We start from the raw sequence: 24,683 nt of genomic DNA, 5'->3' as shown, positions 1-24,683 counted from the left end.
TTCATCTAACATGCAACTGTTCAGAGTGGTCAGGATGTGAGTTTATATTTAACTCACTTGCACAGATCTCAGTATATCACCGTTTCTTAAATTTTCAAAGGGGCTTAAACTTTTAATATACACTGATACACCAGATCATAAAATAAGATCCATTTTGATAATTATTTGCAGTTCTGAATGTGATTTTATATTACCTGAGAGTATAACATTTACTGTTGGAACACAATTCACACCTGACTCAACATGATTTTCATTTAATGTAGTATTATTTGGAACACATAATGGTGTTAAGTTAGATATGAGTGTGAGATATATTGCTTATATTCACCATTTTTTTTCAGCCACCAAGATCAGGGGAGCTCCAATCAGGGTACAGGGTCTTGGCTAGAGGGGATGAACTCTCCGCTTATCCAGCAGGACGGTGACTGCAAGCAGCTCAAGCTTAGGTTTGATGTCAGCCAATACAAGCCTGAAGAGATTGTTGTCAAGACTGTTGACAATAAACTCCTGGTAAGGCTGATATACTGTACTGTGCACCAAAGCATACAGCTGTACTTTTTGTTAACCCATCAGTAGGAATTTTTTTTACCAAAATTATTACCATTTCAGTTCTGTACTGTATTTACATTTTTGTGTGTCTAGTACCAGTATATAGTAAACTGAATGAATGAAAAATGTCTGAGCGTTATGGACAGTGTTTATAAGCACCCATTTCACTCACTGGCAGCTCTCCATGCTGCTCAATCTCAGGCAACCTCCCTATTTAGTCCCATTTCTGAGGTCACACTCCATGACCTCATTCAAGGTCTTTTTCGTTTTGCTTCTCACAACCATACTTGCAACGTTCACACTTCTCACTTTCAGCATCCAGTTGCCATCCCTCATCTGCTCCACATGCCCAAACCATCCCAATGTATCCCTCCTTATCACAACACCAATCCATTCCAGTCCCACCTTTCCTCTCAACTCTTCATTCGTAAACCTAGCCGCCTTCTCCTCGCATTCAAGGACACACCACACATTCTCTTAATGCTTGTCATTTCTGTGCATTTGAGCCAATGAACATCATCTCCCTTTACTGCCCAGGTCTCATTGCCATACAGCATTACACACCAAACAATCTTTTAGCAGGGAGGAAGAGTCCTCTCAATGTCAGGAGTGGCAACAGCTCCCTGAAATTCTTCCAGCCACCCCTCACTCTAGCCACAGAGGTAGCTCCAGCCCCACCTCCAGCACATAACATGTCTTCCAAGCAACAAAACTCTTCCACACACTCAAGAGACTCACCAGCAAGATGAATACTTTCATGACCGACAATCTCTCCCCGACACATCGGACACATGAAATCAGCATTATCTCGCAGTCTACCTCTGATACTACTACATATCTTATGCACCCACCTATCACAAATACAATTTATATATATATATATATGCTGTTGGGTGTCTGCCCTTTCCTCTCCTGTCTTCCTTTCCTTGTCCTTCTGCCTACGGGTAACTTTACACTCCCTCTTGTCTTTCTTGCCTTCATTCTTTCCTCTTCCTTCTGCCTGTTGGTGACTCTACATTGAGTGACAAGCCAGAAGGTTTCCTGTACACCAGGAAACCATTTACTACGCTGGGTGGTAACCATATAACCAAATTTTGGCGCCTGGTGGTTTAATGGGTAATTATTGCACTCCAATTGGATTGAGCCAGTGAAGGTTTATATCCAAGGGATGGTTGGGGTTGATTGCTCATGTAATGTCACTCAGGGATGAGTGAGGCTGGTCACTCTTATCTTAAATGTTGGGACCAACTGCCAAGCCCTTGGCTCCTATGCTCCTCATGGGGCAATGTAAGATTGGACGATGGATGGATGGATATATACTGCATATACTGGTATGTATAGGTAGGTGGGGGGTTCACAATCCACTCACTTGATTTAATGCTGCTCTCGGTCAACTGCCCTTTCCTCTCTTCCTTCCATCCTCTTGTCTTTCTTTCCTTCATTCTTTCCTCTTCCTTCTGTCTACATGTGACTCTACATTGAGTGACAAACTAAATGGTTTCCTGTACACCAGAAACCATTTGCTACACTAGGTGGTAACCAGTTAACCAAATTATGGCACCCGTTGGTTTAGTGGGTAATTAAGGTACTCCAATCAGATTGATCCTGGGCAGGTTTATATCCAAGGAATGGTTGGAGTTTATTGCTCATGTAATGCCACTCAGGGATGAATGAAGCTGCTTTCCCTTATCTTAAATGTCAGGACCAACGACCAACTAGCCTAGCCCTGGGCTTCTACGCTCCTCATGAGGCAACACAGGATTAGATAATGAATGAAAGAAGGAAATATATATATATATATATATATATATATATATACACACACACATATATCTATACATATCTATCTATCTATCTATCTATATATATATATACACACACATATATCTATCTATCTATCTATCTATCTATCTATCTATATATATATATACACATACATATATCTATACATATCTATCTATCTATCTATCTATATATATATATATATATATATACAGTATACATATATATATACATACATACACAGTACTGGTAAACTCTCAACTATCCATTGTAATTCAGCCAAGTCCTATGTCGATTAAAATGAATATCCAGCACAACATTCGGCTCTGAGCCGGGTATTGTGATTCTATCTGTCTCAACCCTCTATCTTAAAAACTTTACCAAGAATAAAAGATGGAAACTAAGCATATTAAAACAATAATGATACAGTACAGTAAATAGTGTACTATTGTATGTACTCACCAAGTGCTGGCATTGATGGGGAAAAACAGCACTGGGGGGTTCGCACTCATAAACAGTATGGTACACAATACAGCACAGGGGTAGTTTAACAGTCACAACAGAGCACTAGGACATAAGCATTGACAGGCCATTAGCTTTGCAATAAAATACAGTACAGTAGTTTGAACATAGGATGCCACAGAGTTAGTCAAAGCACCAGGGTTTTGTGACCGCATGATCAGAAGAGCGGGAGCACACAGGCACGGCTTGATTCCACAACATCCACGGACAAGAATGAGAGTGCGGCAGTATTCTTGGCGCGCTGGATAACCCATGCCCATCATGGATTCTGATTGGCTGGCAAGTACAGTACTGAGCATTTTCATTGGTTCCCGAGCTACGGGATTTCCCTTGGCGCAGGTTGGCTACTGTTTACAAGACAGTTGAGACCCCTCTAAGCTGGATATTGCACTGGATTGCTGGTTACAACCTGTTTCTGTCCCAGATGTTGCATAAAAATCACCAGATATTCCTTTAACAGAGCCAAGGTAGCTGCACTGGATATTCTGACGACGGATAATTGAGAGTTCACTGTATATCTATCTATCTATCTATCTATCTATATATAAGGGTGACTCTACACTGAATGACAAGCCAAATGGTTTCCTGTACACCAGGAAACTATTTACTACTCTGGGTGGTAACCATATAACTGACCTATGGCGCCTGGTGGTTTAATGGGCAATTAGGGCACTCTAGTCAGATTGAGCCTGTGTAGGTTTATATCCAAGGGATGGTTGGGGTTTTTTGCTCATGTAATGCCACTCAGGGATGAGTAAGGCTGGTCACTCTCATCTTAAATGTCAGGGCCGACTTGCCTAGCTTCAGACTCATATGCTCCTCATGGAGCAACATGGGATTAGATGATGCATGTATAAAAGGATGTCATTCTTAAAGTATTACCTGGTAATACATGAAATCCAGCTGTTTGGGGGCCACACAGACTAAAGTAAGTTTTGAGATATTTATCAAGACATTTAAAAATTTTGAATTGGTAGAGGTACAAGGTCTGTTGCTACAAAGAACAGTCAAGTACTATGTAAGCTACAATAATACAGTATAAGTTCCCAGTAGACATTTGTATGTCAAGAATCAGTTGATATAACATTATCCTATACTATATGTATTTTCTTACAGGTACATGCAAAACACGAAGAGAAGACTGACAGTCGGTCCGTTTATCGTGAATATAATCGAGAATTCCTGCTTCCCAAAGGGACCAATCCTGAGCTGATCAAATCATCACTTTCCAAGGATGGTGTACTTACTGTAGAATCACCTTTGCCAGCCATTGCTGGAAGTGATGAGAAAGTCATTCCTATTGCGCAGAAATAAACATCTGGTACAGATAAATTTTACCTCATACTTTTCTTAAGGAATTTTCTGTAAAACATGATTTGTAAGTTGCTGCATATACAGTATTTAAATTCCAAACCTCTTTTCTGTGAATGCACTAGAGAAAATTTTATGTTCTTTAATATTTATAAGTTCATTGTCAGGCTTTAATGCTACACTGTATATGGTACTTGTTATTCATCATTTGTTGTGATATTGGTACTTTACTGCCACTATGACTCCTGACAATAACACACCAGTGTATTTCTGGCCTTAAATTGCAGTGATACTTAAGCCTTGTGTGACAAAATTTTCAGTATCACATTATTCTTACATATAAGAGTGTAGACATCCAGTTACAGGCTTAATGCTTACTTATTTAGGTTACAGAATATGTGCCTCTAAACTCTGACTCTCACAGAGTACAGTATAAGTTTATAACATCATGGTATTAAGTTTGGGTAAAGTTTATACACAGCTGTAGGTTATTAATGTCAAGATTGAAGACATCACAGATTTGTTTAAATTGGTTATTTTTATAAACTTGTGTACTGTAATTTCTAGAAATAAAGTAGACTATATACATGTCCTTTAAGTTCTGTAACAACCTAACATGACACTTCCTTGTGTTCTAAAGCATGAATGTGACACAAAGCATCAAAAGGAAAATGGTAAATTTTTAGGATCAAGTGGGTAGAGTAACAACATACACCAATGGATCGATAAGCGTTGTGAGAGGCAACCTGAATGGAAGAGCACTGGTATTTATGCATCCCACAAATGATGTAATGAATCGTTTTGGTTAAGCCAGAGGAAAATAACAAACAGCATGAGGATATTTCACAAAAGGTGGTTAGGTATATACACAGTAATTCATACAGCCAACCTACAACACAAAGGAGCACATACATGGTTTCAAGAGCCCATGGGGTTCATGAAAAAAGCCTGACTGATTATGTGCATGTACAAAGAAAGATGCCAGGGTACCTAGTTACTGTGGCAGTTGAGAGAAGAGAATGTGAAAGTTTGTTTGATCACGCAAGTTGCTCATCTTGGTACTTTGTGTTCAAGTAAACGATATGAAGAGAGGTATGAAGGTTGAAAAATGAAAAGAACTGAGGCTGGAATAAGACATGAATGGATGTACGGCACATTTAATTTAAAGTGCACTCTCCTGACTGTTCTTACTCCCATTTCTGATGCTACAAACCCCACTGATTGGTTCAAAATAGCATTATCCATATCCTGAGCATTCAATATGGTTATAATGTACTTGGATATGTTTATGAGGTTTAACGGTTAGAAACGTAGGACAGTTAATCAATTCTGATATAAAAAAAAATACATATCTGTATCTGTAATTTAATCAAATAAAACCAGACAATCAATCAATTTGATAGCACTTTTAATACTTATCAATAACCATGAAAATAGCTACAGCTAATATACCGGTAGTACAATACAGTAACACAACTGTACAATATACTTAAAATTTTCTTCATTGTTGTCCACCAACAGGTTGTACATAAAATATATATTCCTGACTTGTATCATCTCATTTATCTAGGTTTTCAACCTGATCATGGAATGACTGTCTTCAGGAAGGTCCTGTTGATGACAATACCTGATGTACTTAGTCTTTACAAATACTCAATGGAATCCATTTGGGGTGATCTCAGCCTGAAACCTGGTACAATCTGTACTTTCCTTCACAGCTATTTGAAGAAACAAAACTTGTCCCTTTTAAAAAGATATTGGCTAAGAGGGCTACATTTTAGGCTAACAGTAGTCAACTGTCATAGGCTACCTGTAGAGCGATGAGGAATACAGTGAGATTAGTTGCAAATTTAAGAATTGCAGTATATATCATGATGCAAGCTTTCTTACCATTCTATATCTCCACCTCTTAATGATAACCTAATCCTTTTGCCAATTTCCCCTTTCCTCCATTCTAAACTCTTTTTGCTTATTTTTTCTCTCCTCCATTCTCTTTGCTAGTATAAAATAGTGCTATGGTATGTGTCATTCCAAGTCATTTTCAAAAGCTCAATGCTTTTCATATATTTTTATAAAAAAAAAAAAAAAAAAAAAAAAAGTATCTTGACAACTATTCCCATTAATACTAAATTTATCCCTGGTAACCCTTACATTATACTGACATTTTTAAATTCACTACCACCATGTAATTTAACCGAGATGACTCATCAAATGGAAAGGGTTAGTGGAAGGTGCTGTACATATCTTGAAATCTGAACTGTGTATCAGTACAAAATGTATCCAATATGAATACAATGTCATGTGCAGTATCCAATATGAATGCAATCTCATCTCATTTCCAACACAGCTTGAGAACAACACAAGCCTGCATTGTAAGGAACAATATTCATGGAATGAGAAAAATTAATTACAGAGCCAACCCCAGCAATCTGACACTGGCCCTTGACAATGGCTTGGGCTGCACATGTATTCAACAACTTTACATCCAAAGAGAAAGAGCTATGTTGATGCTGCGTTGCTGGGAGCAGTGCCAGGGCCTCACGAATTTTGTCCTGACCAACAAATACATTAGCACCAATAGATGCAATGGTGGATTTTATTTCAAGGGCAGCATCAGGTGTGTACGCTGCCACAAGGTTGCTGCGTTCTGGAGTATCAATGAGGGAGTAGTACTGCTCCAGGTAGGTACGCACCATTTCTTCTGACACACTGGATGAGCTACTGGTTGTACCACCTTCACTTAAATGAAGTTTTGGCTCCTGAATGAGCTTTGGTTTTCCGTTTTCCAAAAGATATGCATCAACATCAACACAGTCCAGGAGCTTTAAGCCTGGCAGCTCTTTCTTAGCTAATGACACATACTTAACTGGGTTTTGCTTATAATGATCAACAAGTGGATTGAATTCTAAGCTCAACTCTGTAATAGGAAACATCTTTATACATTTCAGAACTTGTATATCACCAATATAATTATGCCCCAAGTTTAAAGCATTCAGTTGCGAAGTTCCTGTTTGCAAGCTCTGAAACATCTTTAAGGAGCCCACACGAAGGTTGTTTTTACTCAGGTTTAGTGCCTTTATATGAGGAACATTTTCTCTGATAATTCGTAATACTTGCTTAAAGATCATGGGTGATGCAAGTGAAACTAGCATATCTTTTTCAACCAATCCAGAGTCGTGGTGTAGGTCAGTCAGATCTAACAAGCAAGAAGACCCATTGAATCGTCGAGCCAGGACACATTTTAGGACCTCCATCTGATCAGAATTGAGTACTAAGTCAGGGGTCTGGCAACTGGTCACGGCAATTTTCAACAAACTGCCATCTGAGCCCTGCAATCTCTTGTTTAAACCTCCAATTGCAGTGGCAGCAGGCTCATTGTTTTCCAAATAGAAGCAACTCATTTTGTCAATTTTATGAAAGCCAAGTGGCTGAAACTCCACATCAACAAAATTGCCTATGCTTGTGTACAGGAAATGCTTTTCAACCATGTCTCCACCATGCACCTTAATGCAATGCCATTTGCTGTGTTTTGTGGATTCAGAGCTTCTCTTTTCCCGCTTGTGCTGGGGGTACCGGCTTTTATCTTTTTCATGTTTTGCTTGCTTTCTCATCTGCTTCCGTTGCTTCTTCTTAAGCTTGGAACTCTGTTTGGCACTCATTGGCTTGTCCTCATCATCTAAGCCCAGAGCCATCAGGTCACTGCTGGCTCCCAGGAAGTCCTCTTCCCTCTTCCTTCTCCTCAGCTTTGATTTCCGGCCCATGATGTTTCAGTGACAATATGTCAATCTGAAAAATAAAAACTATTCACTATGACTCCTTAATTTGTACTGTACACTTTCATCACAGTTATCATCATCACCACCCAAATTCTCACCTAAAACATTGTGGTAGGTTGTTTTTGCTTAACCCGTCTGTTTGACCGAGCAAATGTTTCGGTGGGGCTGTCATCATACAGGTACAGTACAGTACTGTACATACATTCTGTAAGGATCTGGTGTCCCCTGGTGATAGACAGTGCCTCACCAGGACTGGACGAGTGTCCTTCCCACAGCAAGGGTCACGGAAATACGAGGAGGTTTGGCACTAGGTGGACACCACAGTTGCTCCATTCAGGGTGCATAGCACTTATATGTGTAGGCTCCTCATCAATACTAGGCAGGTAGGATCTAACAACCGAGAAAAAGCAGCACTGCACCATGTTCTGTGCAACAGCTCACACTATCACTTACGTACAGTACAGGCAAACCCCAGTTTAACAAAGCAATTGGTTCAGTAAAAACCCATCGCTAGGCAGGGTATCGTCTCTCGGGGTAGATTTAACATGTAAAGTATAGGGATGCATTTCTGGGCCTCGGGTTTCCCCCCAACCAAGTTCTAAACCCACCCAAATGAGTCAAAAAAAAAAAAAGTTTAAAGCCAATCTACATGGTCTAACAGCTGTAAAAGAAGTTAACCTAAGCCTAAAACCAGTCCCTGTCTTGCTTGTACCCAGTCAAGATCACTGGAGAATGCGATCTCTGACTCGTATTCAAACTCAGTAGAGAAGAAGCAGCAGCACTGTATACAATCCTGCCATCAGACACTCCTGCGACAATTAAATAAACACTTGTTATGCATAATAATAACGTATGAATGATGCAGAATCGTCCAAGGTGCGAACTGTTGTGACGGAGAATCGCTGATGTTTGATCGCTGATGCACTCGGGATAGACTTTTCAATGGCCTCTCTTTATGTCATTTTAGTTACTGTTCTGGTTGCTGAGCTCCTTTAATTTTTCCCTCTTATTGTCCAACATTTATTTATATATTCCTTTGTATTTTCAAAGCATTTTCCCTTGAACATCCTGAATTTAAACACATGATTTATCAATGTCACAGTTTTCACCAAAGCTGGAAATATTTACTCTTTAATGCTTTCATAATTGTTAATATTTAAAATTAGTCCCCATAAGTATTCCATGACAGGTTGGTTGTTCATTGGTCAAACACGAAATATTCTTTGTTTAGTCGCCCAGTTGTCCACAATGTTTCGTACCTCGGATAATGAGTGAGAATCCGTACCCCAAATGACAGTGTTCACCCCACCTATGACACATTAATCTAAGTCTAAAAACAGTTTATAAATCAACTATCTACTGCCAGACGCCTTAATCCTGTACAGGGTGGCCACAAACAAATCGCCTCCATGTCGCCCTGTTCTCCGCCATTTCACTACCCTGCGTGGTAGAGTTCCTCGAACTCGAATAAAAACAAAGGCAATTAAAACTAATTTGAAATAATAAAGTAGCCTACAGGGGTTGGCTCCTAAAAAAATTAATACGAATAATATTCCCCCCCTCTCATATACCTCTCCACTCCATCCCTCTATCTCATCCTTGGCCTCCCCCTCCATTGCCCTCCCTCCATCTCACTCATATACACTCTCCTCATCAGTCTCTCACTCTCCATTCTCTCCACATGGCCAAACCACATCAATGTGTTTCTCCTAACACTTCCTATCACATCCACATCCATCCCACAATGCTCCTTCACTTCCTCATTTGTCATTTTGTCTCTCCATGTGACTCCACATGCTCCTCTCAAATAACTCATTTCCACTTCTCTCACTCTTGACTTGTGTCCCTCCAACAAGGTCCAAGTTTCACTTCCATATGTTAGAGTTGGTATTACAATACTGTCATGTAACTTTTTCACTTCCATGCTCACTTCCCAGTTTCTTATCACTGCTTTCAAAGAACCAGCAACCTTTCTTCCTTGTTGTACTCTTTCATGCACTTCACCCCCCAAACTTCCATCCTTACTCATCACACTACCCAAGTACTTAAATGCACTCAAAGTTTCCATTTCCCCCTCATCCAACTTCACTGTACATTCACTGACCTCACTTCTCTCGAAGACCATAACTTTACTCTTCCCTACACTCACCTTTTGATTCCATTTCTTACATACTCTCCCAAACTCATCCATCATGCCTTACAGCTCCCCTTCGTCTTCACTCAACAACACAGTATCATCTGCAAACAACAGCACAGTGAGTTTCCAAACACTGCCCTCTCTCATTAAGGCCACTCCAACATCTACTGCCCTACCTTGTATCTCTTTTATAACCCCATCCACATACAGATCAACCTAAACACAAAATTCAAGTCTAAAATATTATCAAAATTGGTTAAAAAAAAAAAAAAAAAAAAAAACAGTAAATAAATAAAATGCAAAACCAGAGGTAGGCTTACGCTAGGTGGGGTAGGGTGGTATTTTTACCCCCATCACTATTCCGAGGTATCGCATCTAGGGGTATTGTAAATCAGGGTTTGCTTGTACTGGATCATCTACATTTCCTGAATAAAGAAAAAAAAAAAATCTATCTACCAGTGTCTAGCTATAGCCAGACACCATAATCCTGTAAGGGGTGGTCATTTTCTTTGAGTTGGTTGTTTTACAGGAAGGGGCACTAACCCTCCACCAACCAACTTGCTGACACATAGGGAACACTTATGGGTTGGTTATATGGTTACCAACCAGCACTGTAAATAGTTTCCTGGCATGCTGGAGATCATCTATCTTGTCACTCAATGTAAAGCCACCTGAAAGGGGAAAAAAAAGGTAATAAAAAGTGGGAGGAATATGAAGAGAGAGGGCAGATACAGAACAAGTGGTAAAGGTGAAGAATGAAGTAGGCAGCACTACATCAAGTGAGTGGATGATGGTCACCACAACCTACTAGCAAGAAGAAAATCAATAGCACAAATAAATGGAAAATGAAGGAAAATAATTCCTGAGCATATCTATGATGAAATCAAACAAAATAGCAATGAAAACACTCCATTTGTGTCCTCATGTTAGTTACGTGATTTTTCTCGGGAGGATAAAGTGACAACCTAAAAAACATATTATGACTACTACATGACGGAAAAATGACACCTAATGAAAAAAATTGGGGAAAATATATAAAATAAATACAGTACTTGCCAATACTGACAATCACAGAAACACTTCTTAACACAAACACAGAAGGGTCCCCCAAATTATATATTATCCTTGCCTACGGTAGCTCAAATACATGGGAGGTTGAGACACGTCTCTTTTACAGTTCCTATCTATCGGCCAATCTTGAATGCAGATTCAACAAAGACATCTTTCAATGACATATAAATAAAGTTACATGTTCACAATGAACTTCATTATTATAAAAAGGAAAACATACATAAATATTGGTATTACTTATATATAGCCAAAGATTATAAGTTGCTATGTACATTGTTTTGTCACAAAATTTCAATCACAAGCTTATATCATAAATACTTATTATTTAAAACCTACCTTTCAGTTACTGGAATAACATAATGATCTAATCTATCCTTGAAAGCGCCAATAATAAGGGGCAGTGAAAGATGAAATAAAAGGGCAACCTACATGTTATTTCAGTTGATGCATATCTCAGCAAGATAAACTTTTTGCTCGGCTACATAATTCAGGGAAAAGATATTCACGAGAATGATACAGCTACAGTATTATTATTATTTGTCTAATTCCATCCAAAGAATCCAATGTTATGAAAAACCTAGGTCTCATGAAATTATGAAAGGAAAAAAAGACATATTTACACAACAAAACATTAACCATATCGTCCAATGATACTGTTAAAAGAGGCAGTACTTACGCTACGCACACGTATGCAATATTAACAAGTGTTTAACAGTTCCCCCGCCCTCGCTTTACCGAGCTGCATGGTCTTGTTGTCACCCCACTACCTGTCTGAAAAGACTTACCAACACTACCGAGTACCGACACTCATTCTTTCCCTACTAAAATAACTTTTCCAAATTATTTATTAAATTTCACTAGTTTATAGGGTAACACACAAAATATTCTCCTATTTAGCGAATTCATTAAAAGCTTAGACTTGGGTTCATGAAACTTTGAAAAGTATTGAGTTTGCAATAGCACATTATAAATGTCGTTCAGCATTCATAGTTACAAAGACACAATTCTCAATGTCACAGTGAAGCAGCATATGAATTCAATATTTATGTTAAATTAAGCGAAAACTAAAACCCTGCTTGTAATGTTGGCAATCCTGGTAGTAATAAACAAATCCCTTATCATATGTAAAATGCTCTGGTATATGAAATGTATTTCGTTTATGATATAGCCACTTGTATTTTTTATACAAAATTGAAAATTCCCAGGAGATTTGTTATTGTATGTACATTGAAAGAATCTTCTTATATCTACTCTCTTTGGAAGTTATTTCTTGCATTTTTCAACTTCAGATTCATATAGAAACCCTCAGGTTTTCCCCATTATTTACTTTATCTTCATCATAGATAACCTAGGCTATCAAATCCATGGCTATTATTGCCGCCAAAATATTGCCGATTAATTAGAAAGAGCGTCTTCTGTCTGGAGGAGGGCTGCTGGGAGGTGCGACGTCATGGGTCACATGACTTGCCCTACTACCTGTGCTGCCACTACTGACAACATCTGGTAGCTCTGTCAGACCGGAGGTGAAGTCTAGGAATATGTAATTTAATGATGATGCGAACCTATCGACGTTAAATTATGTGTGGTTTATAAGAATATCAAAGAAAGGAAAGCGAAATTAATCAAGATGGCACTGCGGAAAGTGAAAGGAAACCTGGAACGAATGTTTGATAAGAACTTGACAGATCTGGTACGGGGCATTCGCAACAATAAGGAAACAGAGGTAAGCCAGGACAGTGATCCATTGGATTTGGTATGAGGTAACAGAAGCATGTTCCAGGATCGTTGAGGAACATTTATTTTAAGTATTTATTGTTATACCTTGCATAGTTGAGCAAAATTTCTGATGCCCTAATTATCAAGATAAATATAAGCAAATTTACAGCGTTAGGCTATTTATTCTAATGTTTATTAGGTTTATAGTTTAGGTTGTTAATGCCAGATGGCTTTTAGTGTACATTTATGATAAGGATTCATTAATAGCGATGTATGTAGTGTGTGACACTTTCTAAATCACTGTCACACAAAGTATTTACATACTGGGAGGATTTATGTATTTTTTAGAGCCTTTAGTCAAGTCAGAATCAATCAGCCATTCAGAACCACTTGTGCATCGTGTCCAGTAACATCCATAGAGACAGAAAGAACTAATGTTCTTGCAGGTACGATCGCCAAAGAAATGATGACTCACTTTTAAGTTTTAGGCAGAACTCCTTGGCTCTGGCAACCAACCCTTTACTGGATAGGGAGTCTGAGACAGCAGAACTGTTTTTCCAGTTTTGGGGATGTGTTTCCAATGTCTTACCTGATCTCCAAAGTTACGGTATGGTGTTGAAGAAATAAAGCTAATCTTGCAAAATATTAGTGAGGTTTGATTTACTGTTTTAGATTCATAACAGTATATTAAATGGTAAGATTAAGGTATCTGGGAATAGATAGAAATAGCAAGCAATATCTGGCACTTTTCCAGTCATGCCCAAGTAGTCCAAGGATACATAATGTTAGTCATGACCAGGTTGTGAGTGGGGGTGTATCTCATCCTGCCTTCATCATACTTTTTTTTTTTTTTTTTTTTTTTTAACCAATTTGTCTAATTCTTCAGTCAATCGTATTCTTGACCATCACCCTTTTTGTCTGTAGTTCTTTTGTGAGACTGCTCTACATTTTGTAGTACATGTGTAATTTTATCATCTGTCAATAAAAATGACACCATTTGCCCCAAAGTTCCAGCAACCTGAACTCCATCAGTATAATGACAGGATAGGGATGCACCTATAGGCACTCTGTTTCTCGCCTCACCTACATGTCTCCAGTTCTTACATTACAGTGTATTTATTCAAGTACCATCAACTTTATTGTAGTTTTTTACCAAATTGGGGAGGGGTATAGAGAGCAGAGAAATGTGAGGTTAAAACTGGTTTACTCACCTGGTCAGCTACCCTGTTACAATTTAACAGTACCTTGTTGGAATCTATCTATCTATCCATCTATAGCCCGACGCCCTAATCCCGCAAAGGGTGGCCGCAGACAAAACGCCTCCAAGTCACTCTGTCATCCACCATTTGACTACCCTCCCCCCAACTCACCCCCCCCTCCCTCATATACCTCTCAACTCCATCCCTCCACCTCATCCTCGGTCTACCCCTCCCTCTCCCTCCCTCCACCTCACCTACATACACCCTCTTAGTCAGTCTTTCATTCTCCATTCTCTCCACATGTCCAAACCACCTCAGTGTATTTCTCCTAATCTTCTCAACCACATCCACATCTACCCCACAACGTTCCTTCACTTCTTCATTCGTCAACCTGTCCCTCCATGTCACTCCACATGCTCCTCTCAAGTAACTCATTTCCACTGCTCTCACTCTTGACTTGTTCCCCTCTTGCAAGGTCCACGCCTCGCTTCCATACGTCAGGGTAGGGATCACAATACTATCATGCAGTGACTTCTTAACTTCCATACTCACCTCCCTGTTTCTCATCACTGCTTTCAGTGTACCAACAACCTTCCTTCCCTGCTGTACCCTTTCACGCACTTCATCCCCCAAAGTTCCATCCTTACTCATCACACTACCCAAGTACTTGAATGCACTCACATTCTCCATATCCTCACCATCCAACCTCACTGCACACTCTGTGACTTCATTCCTCTCAAACACCATAACTTTACTTTTGTTGGAATCTGCTATTCAAGAATTAGGGCAACCCATACCTGCTGGCATGGTGGCCCTATTTCCCATACACATTGTCACCAGAATAGATAATAGAGTTGGGGCTGAGTTTTGTGCCATATGCAGGGTAGTTACACTGCTAGAAGGACTTCAAATTATGAATCATAGTTATTCAGTATTATTGCACAAGATGTGACTTAGTTGTGAGTGGAGGGACTTTTTAAATGATAGGGTACAACTGATTCAGTGCTAACAGCATCATCTGACAGAGAATTCCAGAGGTCTATACCTCTGAACCTGCGTCTACACTCGCCCGGAGTGCGGGGCTTGGCCAACTTGAATCTGTGGCCCCTAGTGTGAGTTAATGAAGAAAGAGAAAAAAGTTCAAGCTGTTGAGGATTGTTGATAATAGATTTTCCAGCATTTAACAATGACAAATCATTGTGTCAGCTACCTGATAGAAATAAGGGATGCAGCTTGTCATGTACATCACTCATGAGTGGAGATGTACACTCTCAAAAAAGTATCGTCACACCTTCTGTGCAATACAAACTGCCACCACGAATGAAACGTTTGTTAACAGCCTTCCTCCAGCCCTACCGAGACAGCTAGATTGTTCACCATGAAACTCACCGGACCCCCCCCCTGTAACAATACTTTTTTGAGTGTGTGTACATGACATTGATTATAATCAGTAATTCTTTTGTATCCTTTATCATTCCTTTGGATCATCAACTTCTAACTGAGTTTATATTTGTGGATGTGTCTTATGTATGGAAACCCCTTCAGTAAAAAAATATGCATGCTGTATATACCATTAAATACCATATGTAACTACCGGTATATATTGTATTGGCCAATCAGCCATAGCTACCCTTTTTACCATGATGTCTTCACCAGTAAGTTACCCTGAACACCTTTTTGACACAAATACTATAACATATGCAGTACATGCATAAAGCTCATACATATAACACATAGAAAATGCACAAAGCACATATAACAAACACACACAAAAAAGCTCATTACAATAAAACACACAAAACATTGACACAGCACAGAAAGCTCATGTATGGTACCATAGCATACAAATGCATGCAAAACACATATACAGTACACAACACTATCTGTCCATGTCGTGTCAGGTGCCTTAATCCTGTAAGGGACAACTACAAACACATGCAACACATAATAAAGTACACAAAGTGCCTGCATTGGAATTTACACCTGCCTTGAGTAACATCATACTTGTCTCTAACTGTTCTACCTCCAGATATACTGGGCTGATCATGTTGTTTCCTTACCTTGCAGCTCAAAAGCATTCAGCAGAGCTGTGGTTGATTTTACTATATTCCAGCAAGATTTTTTTTTTTTTTTTTTCCACGAACTTTAAATTGATTTAGTAGGGGTCACTTGGATGGAAGAGACTAGGAGTCCCCATTACCCTCATACCTCTTAAGCACATTGGTATCTTTTTACAGTGAAAGCTCAGTTAACCGGAATGGATGGGGATTCTTCCATTCTGGATATGGAATTTTCCAGATAATCGAATGTTACTCTTAGAAATTTTGTGGGAGATCATACAAATGAAATAAGACCAAACTTGGGACTTTATTTCATAAAGTTCATTATTCAGTATTAGATGCACTACAGGTACACTACAATACACAAAAAAAAATAGCATGAGAAATGGTACAGGACTGAACACAAACCAACAAACATTACCAAAAATTATTTAGCATATGTTACAGGCCAAAATGATTTTGAAAACTTAGCTGCATACACTACTTTATCCTGTACTGTACAAAACTAGTCAAGTTTTATAGGGGGATCATTAGGATCATGAGATGAGGATTCATTTTCGACCCCATGCTGGATTGAATTTGCATTCCGGTTATACAGATGTGCCGATGCATCGGATGCCAGTCAATCGAGCTTTTACTGTATGTTTTGTTTGGTTACCACATTGTATCCAGTCCGAGGACGGCCACTTGCATTCAAGGCATTACAGCCAAGTGTTTCCAGTCATTAACTAATGTTCAGAACACGGCTGGTATATTATTTGCATTTTCATTCATGCTTATCAACCTGTACTTTCTGCTTTATCAATCCATCACTTGTCTCTGACTCAAATATTCTGATCCCGTACTACAAGTACAGAGCCTGTTGTCAGTCTTCAGCATTCACATAGTCTGTCACTCCAATTTAAACCCATCACTCTCTTCCTTAGTGGACAAGTTAACTACCGTATGTTAATTGTAGTTAAGTCTCTCTTTCGAAAAGATTGTTGATATTATTTGGCACAGGTTAAGTCAGTGATACATATGCTGTGTACAATACTGTTCTTGGGTTGCATGTTTTCTGTATTCTTTGTACACAAACCTAACTGCAGTTGTTCTGTCCACCTGCATTATACTGTATTATTATATGATTCTGCTGTATTGTAAATTCCGTGAAGCTGCCTGTAATACTTTTCTCTCATTATTTCAGTCCAAGTACATTTCACAATGTATGGAAGAAATCAAGACAGAGCTGCGGCAGGACAACTTGGCTGTCAAGGCAAATGCTGTTGCCAAGCTTACCTATGTAAGTGCTAGATATTTAAATATAGTTTACCTGCTTTGTATTACAAGTTTATTGTACACTAGTTATAGTATGCAGGTACTGTATTAAGCTGTGCAAGCTGCCATAGTTAAATTTAATAGAACACTGGTGTTGGACAATGAAGTTGTTAATCCCTTAAGGTTAGTTGTCAAGCATCCTAGGCCCAGAAGGTAAAACTTAGTTTAGGTAAGTCTTCTGACTGCTGCAATTTCTATTAAGCTTTGCTTCTTCAGTATTCCTCCTCATGAAAGAAAAAGGAAAGGGATAAATTAACACAATTTACTTTATGAAGACAGTGTGTTTAAAGTTGTGATGTAAGGGTTGCTTAGCGTGATTTTGCCTAAAAGTTAGTGGAAATGAGTACGCATTGTCCTTATACTGTATTGTTAACTGTGGAACTGATGGAACTGCTTATGCATCACTCAGTTCTGTTGTACATAAAGTAGTTGTTTAAAGTCACACATTGTAGAGGTTAAGTAAGGAGTATTTGTGTTATGAGACCTAGGGGTTTTATATGGTTTTCTATTTATTTAGGGGTATTTATTTCTGGACACAAAAGTCCATTTCCAAGGTAGACAGTCAACAACACATGCCATCCTATATCACATGTTTGCACTGATATGTAGCATGAATGCAACTGAGTACTGTAAGTGGGTGATGGTATACAAGGTCTATCCAAAAAGAAACCAAACTTTTAAATAGCCAACCAACTAACTCGCATAGCGTGAGTGGGACAAGATCGGTGTGTAGTGGCTACTTTGAGCTTTAGTCTAACACTAGCTGCATCACGCCATGTCGCATAGTCATAGAAGTACACACGCTTAAGTGAATGTGTGCTTAGTGCACTTGGCGAATTTTCTTCTATCTCCTATATTGTATGAAATTGGCAACCTTTGAGGGTGGATTTCAACTTTGGGAACAAAGAAAAAGTCCCAAGGGGTCAAATATGGAGAGCAGGGCAGCTGGGGAATGATACTTGTCTCATGCTTTGCCAAAAAGTCACAGAAAAGGAGTGACGTATGAGCAGGTTCATTGTCATGGTGTGGCATCCAGGTTTTGTTTGTCCATCCCTCGGGCCTCTTCCGTCACACTGCTTCCCTAAGATGCTTTAGAATATTCAATAAAACTCTTTATTGATTGTCTGACCATATGGGAGAAACTTAGACCTTATGATGAACAACACCCTTCCCATAAAAAGACAATTAACATCACCTTCACATTTGAGCAACTCTGACGTCCTTTTTTTTTTTTTTAATCATGATGACGATGTTCCAACCCGCTGCAACGAGTGCCGTTTTGTCTCAACATCATAGCCGTACACCCACGCTTCATCACGCGTTATGACATTTTTCAGAAAGTCAGAGTTTTCCCCAGTTTGGAAAAAAATTTCATGCAAACGTGTTGCTCCTCAAGATCCTTCATTGCTGAACTTGCATCAAATCGCCAAGTGCACGAAACACATGTTCACTCAAGTGCTTGTACCTTGATGACTAAGTGACATGACATAAAGTGGCTAGTGTTAGACTAAAGCTCAATGTTGCCGCTACACAGGGCTTCTGTTGCCATCACACTATGGTGACTAGTTGGTGCACTATTTATGAAGTTACATTTCTTTTTGGTGTACGATGGGAGTGCTCACCATGCATTCACTTGATGTAGTGCTGCTTTGGGTGTCTGTCTTTTCCTCTCTTCTTTCCTTCCACTTCTGTCTTTCTTTTCTTCATTCTTTCCTCTTCCTTCTGTCCACAGGTGACTTTACATTCACTCTTTTGCCTTTCTTGCCTTCATTCTTTCCTCTTCCATCTGCATATGGGTGACTCTACACTGAGTGACAAGCCAAATGGTTTCCTGTACATCAAGAAACCATTTACCATGCTGGGTGGTAACCATATAACTAAATTATGGTGTCTGATAGTTTAGTGGATAATTAAGGCGCTCCAGTCAGATTGAGCCTGTGTAGGTTTATATCCAAGGGGTGGTTGGGTTTATTGCCCACGTAATGCCATTCAGGGATGAGTGAGGCTGGTCACTCTCATCTTTAATGTTAGGACCAACTTATGTAGCCCCTGGCTCCTGTGCTCCTCATGGGGCAACAGAGGATTGGATGATAGATGGATGGATAGTTTCTTTTTGGACAGACCTCATATGTGGGATTTTTTATGTTAACATAATCATTGAACTTTTATGGCAGATCAGTGAAAACATAGGCACTCAGCTTACATTTTGCTGCAGTTGACATTTAGATTATTCCACAGTCTAGTCCATGGAAAGATACTGAAAATGTCATATTACATGATTACCTATAAAAGTAGGAACATTACCATGAGAGTATTGTACATAATCAGGTAACCTACTGGAGTTTTATGAATGGGAAAACCCTTTCAGATTTCAAAGCTAATATTATATCATCGTTCTTATATCACATATATTGTTTATTTTAATGTCAGTTTTTGTATTGCTTTTATAGCTTTTCACCTTTCTCGTTCATAGCTTCAGATGCTGGGATACGACATAAGCTGGGCTGGATTCAACATCATCGAAGTGATGAGCTCACCCAAGTTTACCTACAAGAGAATAGGCTATCTATCTGCCTCTCAGTGCTTCCATCAGGACACAGAGGTGAGTAGTGAATACAGGCAAACCCCGGCTTAATGATACAACTGGTTAAGTAAAAGCCCATCGCTGGGCGGGGTATCGTATCTCGGGGTAGATTTAACATGTACTGTATAGGATGCATTTTTGATCCTTGGGTTTTCCCCCCAACCAAGTCCTAAAGCCAACCAAATGAGTCCCCCAAAAAGTTTAAAGCCCATCTAAATGGCCTAACAGCTGTAAAAGAAGCTAACCTAAGCCTAGAATCAGTGCCTGTCTTGCTTGTACCCAGTCAAGGTCACTGGAGAATGCATTTTCCGACTCATATTCAAACTCGGTAGAGAAGAAGCAACATAGTATACATCCCACCATCAGACGGTCCTGGGACATTTAAATACACATCTGTTATGCATAATAATAATAATGCATAAATGACGCAGAATCATCCAAGGTGCATATTGTTGTGACGGAGAATCATTGATGTGTTGACGGGGAATTCTCTTTATGAGGAATGCGATCGATGATGCAATTGGGATAGCCTATTCAATGGCCCCATTTTATGTTGTTGTTGTTACTGTTCTGGTTGCTGAGCTCCTTTATTTTCTTCTCTCTTATTGTCGAACATTTATACAGAAATTCCTTTGTATTTTCAAAGCGTTTTCCCTTTAAGAGCCCGAATGTAAACACGTGATTTATCGATTGATGATGTGATTGGGATAGCCTTTTCAACAGCCCCTCTTTATGTCATTTTAGTTACTGTTCTGGTTGTTGTGGTACTTTTCTCCTCTCTTATTTTCCAACATTTATTTAGAAGTTCCTTAGTATTTTCAAAGCATTTTTCCTTGAACAGTTTGAATGTAAACACATGATTTATTGATCGATGATGCGATCGGGATAGCCATTTCAACAGCTCCTCTTTATGTTGTTTAAGTCACTCTTTTGCTTGGTGTGCTCCATTATTTTCTTCTGTCTTATTTTCCAACATTTATTTAGAAATTCCTTTGTTTTTTCAAAACGTTTTTCCTTGAACAGCCCAAATGTAAACACACAATTTATCGGTCACAGTTTTCACCAGTGCATGAAATATCTACCGTTTAATACTTTCAGATTATTAATATATATTTAAAATTATTATTATGTATTATATGATAGATGTTCAGTGGTCAGACACAAAGTATTGTTTGTTGAGTCACCTAGTTGTCAACACTGTTTTGTACCTCGTCTGATGGGCAAGAATCCGTACCCCAAATGACAGTGTTCGCCCCATCTTTGACACATTAATCTAAGTCTTAAAGCAGTTTATAAATCAACCTAAACACAAAATTTAAGTCTAAAATATCATTAAATCAATAAAAAGAAAATTAAAACTCATTGCAAAACCGGGGGTAGGCCTGCGTTAGGTGGGGTAGGGTGGTATTTCTACCCCCATCACTGTTCTGGGGTATCGCATCTAGGGGTATCTTAAATCGGGATTTACCAGCACTGGTATGTTTATGTACTAGTATTTTTTGCTCAAGATTTAGTTGTACTGCTTTGTGATATTGTCATATTTAATGCATAAATACCAAATTTTGTAGACTAATACTGTATAGCTTGTACAGTAATTCCATGTTTTACTGTTGATTACTGTTTTTTTTTCCTGGATTTATACAGTATATCTGCACAAGATTTATATATATATATATATATATATATATATATATATATATATATATTTTATATATATTTATATATATATATATATATATATATATATATATATATATGTAATGTATATATATATATATATATATATATATATATTTAAAGATCTTGAACTGGGCACTTTTATTTGAGGGGTGGGGCGGGAGTGCACAGCAGTTGCACACACTGAAAACAAATAGCTTACACACAGACCTTTGCAAGTCTTTGTTTCTTTGTTAATACTAAGCTTCCTTTTAGAAAATACATGTATACTTGAGAGGATTAGTGATATGACATCAGCAAAATTGTATTTAGGTCCTGAGTATTCAGACATGTTCAGACTTAGATGATTAATGTTTTCATAAGGCCTCAAATTTGTTAAAGTCTCTTCAGTCCAGATGTAGTGACATACCAGTATCTACTTTGATTTTAGATTTCCTTTAATTTGAAATATCCTATATCCAACAGGTTTTGATGCTAACAACCAACATGATTCGTAAGGATCTAAACAGCCACAACATGTATGACTCTGGCACAGCACTCACTGGTTTGGCTTGCTTCATCAACGGTGACCTGGCACGTGATCTGGCTAATGATGTTATGACCCTGGTCAGTAGTGATGTTACAGTACAATACACCATTATGATCTTGTTGTTGAACTTTATTTGATACAGTAGGGTTGGAGACTTATGAAATCACAATAAGAATGTTACTACACAGTGCTAGGTATAAAATAAGCCTGTTTGGCTGAGGTGGGTTGGATGGGGATAATGAAAACTGAACAGTGGCTAGATAAGGTGCGATAATTATGTGAGTACCATATGCAAGAGAAATGATATGGTCCAGTTATGGCTGTGACTGGAGATGACTGGCGTTGGAAATTTAAAGGTGGTTGGAAGTTTAGAGAGCTTTTGCCCATACTGACCTTAAAGAAACTACCGGTGCAGATGAAATGGTGATGACACTTCATGTGTGAGTAGCGTAATACTGTATGGTAACGAAACATGATCGGTAAAGGAGGAAATCTTTGTAGAACTGAACACAATGATATGGGAATGGTGAGGTTGAAGAGTAGTGTCACATTGAGGGATGAAACACATTCAAATTTAAAAGAATGCTTGGACATTGTTGGCATGATGGTGTACATGGGTAGACTGATGTGGTTTAGGCATATACTCATAGGGAGAATGTTTGAAAGTAAGTGGCTGAAGTGCGCTAAAGACCTGAATGTGGAATAGACAGCCCCAGCTGGCATACTGAGGATGAACATGGGATTGTCATAAGAAGGGATCTCAGTGTTTGGAGACAAGATCATGATGCCACAGGAGACTGGGAAGCTTGGAAAGCACCCATCATTTGAAAGAAGGCTTACTAATATAAGCATGGAAAACTGCCTCACAAAAATATGTGTTTGTATACATGTAAGGTTAGTCTAAATTGTATGTTTGATATGGTAGTAATGCATAAAAAAAAATGAAATGCAGTAAAACCTCAGTAAAATGGACTAATTAAGGCCCAAGCCGTTCCGAAAAAGTGAAATTCTGATAAAAGTGACATCCGGACTTCCCCCTGCTAAGCTGGACTTTTTCCGATATATCAGACATTAGTCCAGATTGCACCAAAGGTTTTTAAACTTTTCACCACCATTGCAGTACTGTACTGTATTATACATTCACTACAATAATCGAATGGTATGATATACATAATAATACTGTACTGTATACTGATAAACATGGCTTTTATTTACCTTATTGTGGTGAACATAGCTGAAAAAGGTCAGACAGTCCAGATTGCTTCTGGCTTTATCAGACTTTTTCCGATATACGAGAATTTAGTTCGGTAGCTCCTAGATTCCGATAAAAACGAACTCCAGTCTATTGAAGTTCGTTATACTGTATCTTGTTAATGCTTTATTCATTACCTGTGTCAGTATACTGGAGGTTATTAAATTATCATCAGTTCTCCATAGTTATATACATTAATACCAGCACATCGAGCCATCAATTTATGCTTATCTCTCATGATTATGCCCACTGAAGCCTTAACATAATCTCATATTTTATTGTCTTGTACAGCTGACGTCAACAAAACCATATCTCCGCAAGAAGGCTGTGCTACTACTTTACAAAGTGTTCCTCAAGTTTCCTGAGGCACTACGGCCAGCCTTCCCACGTCTCAAAGAAAAGCTAGAAGACCCTGATCCTGGAGTGCAGTCAGCAGCAGTGAATGTAATTTGTGAGCTGGCTCGCAAGAACCCAAAGAACTACCTCAGTCTGGCTCCAGTCTTCTTTAAGCTTATGACATCTTCTACCAACAACTGGATGCTGATCAAGATAATCAAGCTGGTAGGTTTATTTACTCATACTAATTACCTGTAATACAGTATATTTATATATATATACACACACACACACACACACATACACACATATATAGAGAGAGAGAGGAAGGAAGGAAGGGAGAGAGGAGAGGAAGGGGCAGACACCCGAGAGCAGCACTACATCGAGTGAGTGGATGGTGAGCGCCCCTACCTACTACCAGTATATATACATATATATATATATATATGGAGCCTCTGTGGTACAGTGGTAGAGTGTGCATTTCGCACACAGGTGAACCAGGGTTTGCTCCCTGCCAGGATAATAAACTTTGGGAGTGTTCACCGTCCACGTACTGCATTGGCGGACACAAGGGGTGCTGTGGTTGAACCAGTGTCGCTTACTATAAAGTATGCTTGCACCCAGTCAGCTTGCGTGCTCCTATTACACTTGGTTCACAGACTACACACACATCCTAAGCCACTCCAACACTACAGTTACACTTACAAGCACTTCTCCCGCTACATAAAATCTCTACCAGACACCCTAAGCTGCTTGGTAGAGATACATTGGCTGTATCGTCCCGACTTCGGTCGGGATAGGCCGGTCCTTCGGTGGATACTCAAAACGGCTGATGATGATGATATATGTATATACATCCATATAT

The 24,683-nt window shown here is 38.9% G+C and overlaps 3 protein-coding genes across 6 annotated transcripts in view; 2 read left to right on the top strand and 1 right to left on the bottom strand.

Moving 5' to 3' along the window:
• Window positions 1–4,750, top strand: part of LOC145405847 (protein lethal(2)essential for life) — a 37,631-nt gene extending 32,881 nt beyond the window's left edge. For both annotated transcript variants that reach the window (XM_080277096.1, XM_080277095.1), the window contains 2 exons: window positions 342–510; window positions 3,970–4,750. In XM_080277096.1, coding sequence (XP_080133222.1) covers window positions 342–510; window positions 3,970–4,167 — 367 coding nt within the window. In that variant the 3' untranslated portion in view covers window positions 4,168–4,750. The remainder of the gene's footprint in view (window positions 1–341; window positions 511–3,969) is intronic.
• A 699-nt stretch (window positions 4,751–5,449) lies between these two features.
• Window positions 5,450–11,900, bottom strand: LOC145405846 (nuclear RNA export factor 1-like). Its single transcript, XM_080277094.1, has 2 exons — window positions 11,825–11,900; window positions 5,450–7,950 (listed from the first exon to the last, which is right to left on the bottom strand). Exon 2 carries the CDS (start codon window positions 7,923–7,925, stop codon window positions 6,492–6,494), a length of 1,434 nt encoding a protein of 477 aa, XP_080133220.1. The 5' UTR covers window positions 7,926–7,950; window positions 11,825–11,900; the 3' UTR covers window positions 5,450–6,491.
• Window positions 11,901–12,647: 747 nt separating this feature from the next.
• The window catches only part of g (adaptor-related protein complex 3, delta 1 subunit-like garnet), a 66,729-nt gene continuing 54,693 nt past the window's right edge, over window positions 12,648–24,683 (top strand). For 2 of the 3 annotated variants that reach the window (XM_080277067.1, XM_080277066.1), the window contains exons 1-5: window positions 12,648–12,871; window positions 17,310–17,405; window positions 19,914–20,042; window positions 22,167–22,307; window positions 23,774–24,043. In XM_080277067.1, coding sequence (XP_080133193.1) covers window positions 12,776–12,871; window positions 17,310–17,405; window positions 19,914–20,042; window positions 22,167–22,307; window positions 23,774–24,043 — 732 coding nt within the window. In that variant the 5' untranslated portion in view covers window positions 12,648–12,775. The remainder of the gene's footprint in view (window positions 12,872–17,309; window positions 17,406–19,913; window positions 20,043–22,166; window positions 22,308–23,773; window positions 24,044–24,683) is intronic. The other variant, XM_080277068.1, reaches the window with a different exon arrangement.

This window comes from Coenobita brevimanus, chromosome 68, assembly GCF_032717465.1.
Source record: "Coenobita brevimanus isolate Jiangsu-jjx chromosome 68, ASM3271746v2, whole genome shotgun sequence".
NCBI classification, from domain to species: domain Eukaryota; kingdom Metazoa; phylum Arthropoda; class Malacostraca; order Decapoda; family Coenobitidae; genus Coenobita; species Coenobita brevimanus.
Note: the sequence above shows the minus strand (reverse complement) of the source record. Positions and strands in the feature narration are given on the sequence as shown.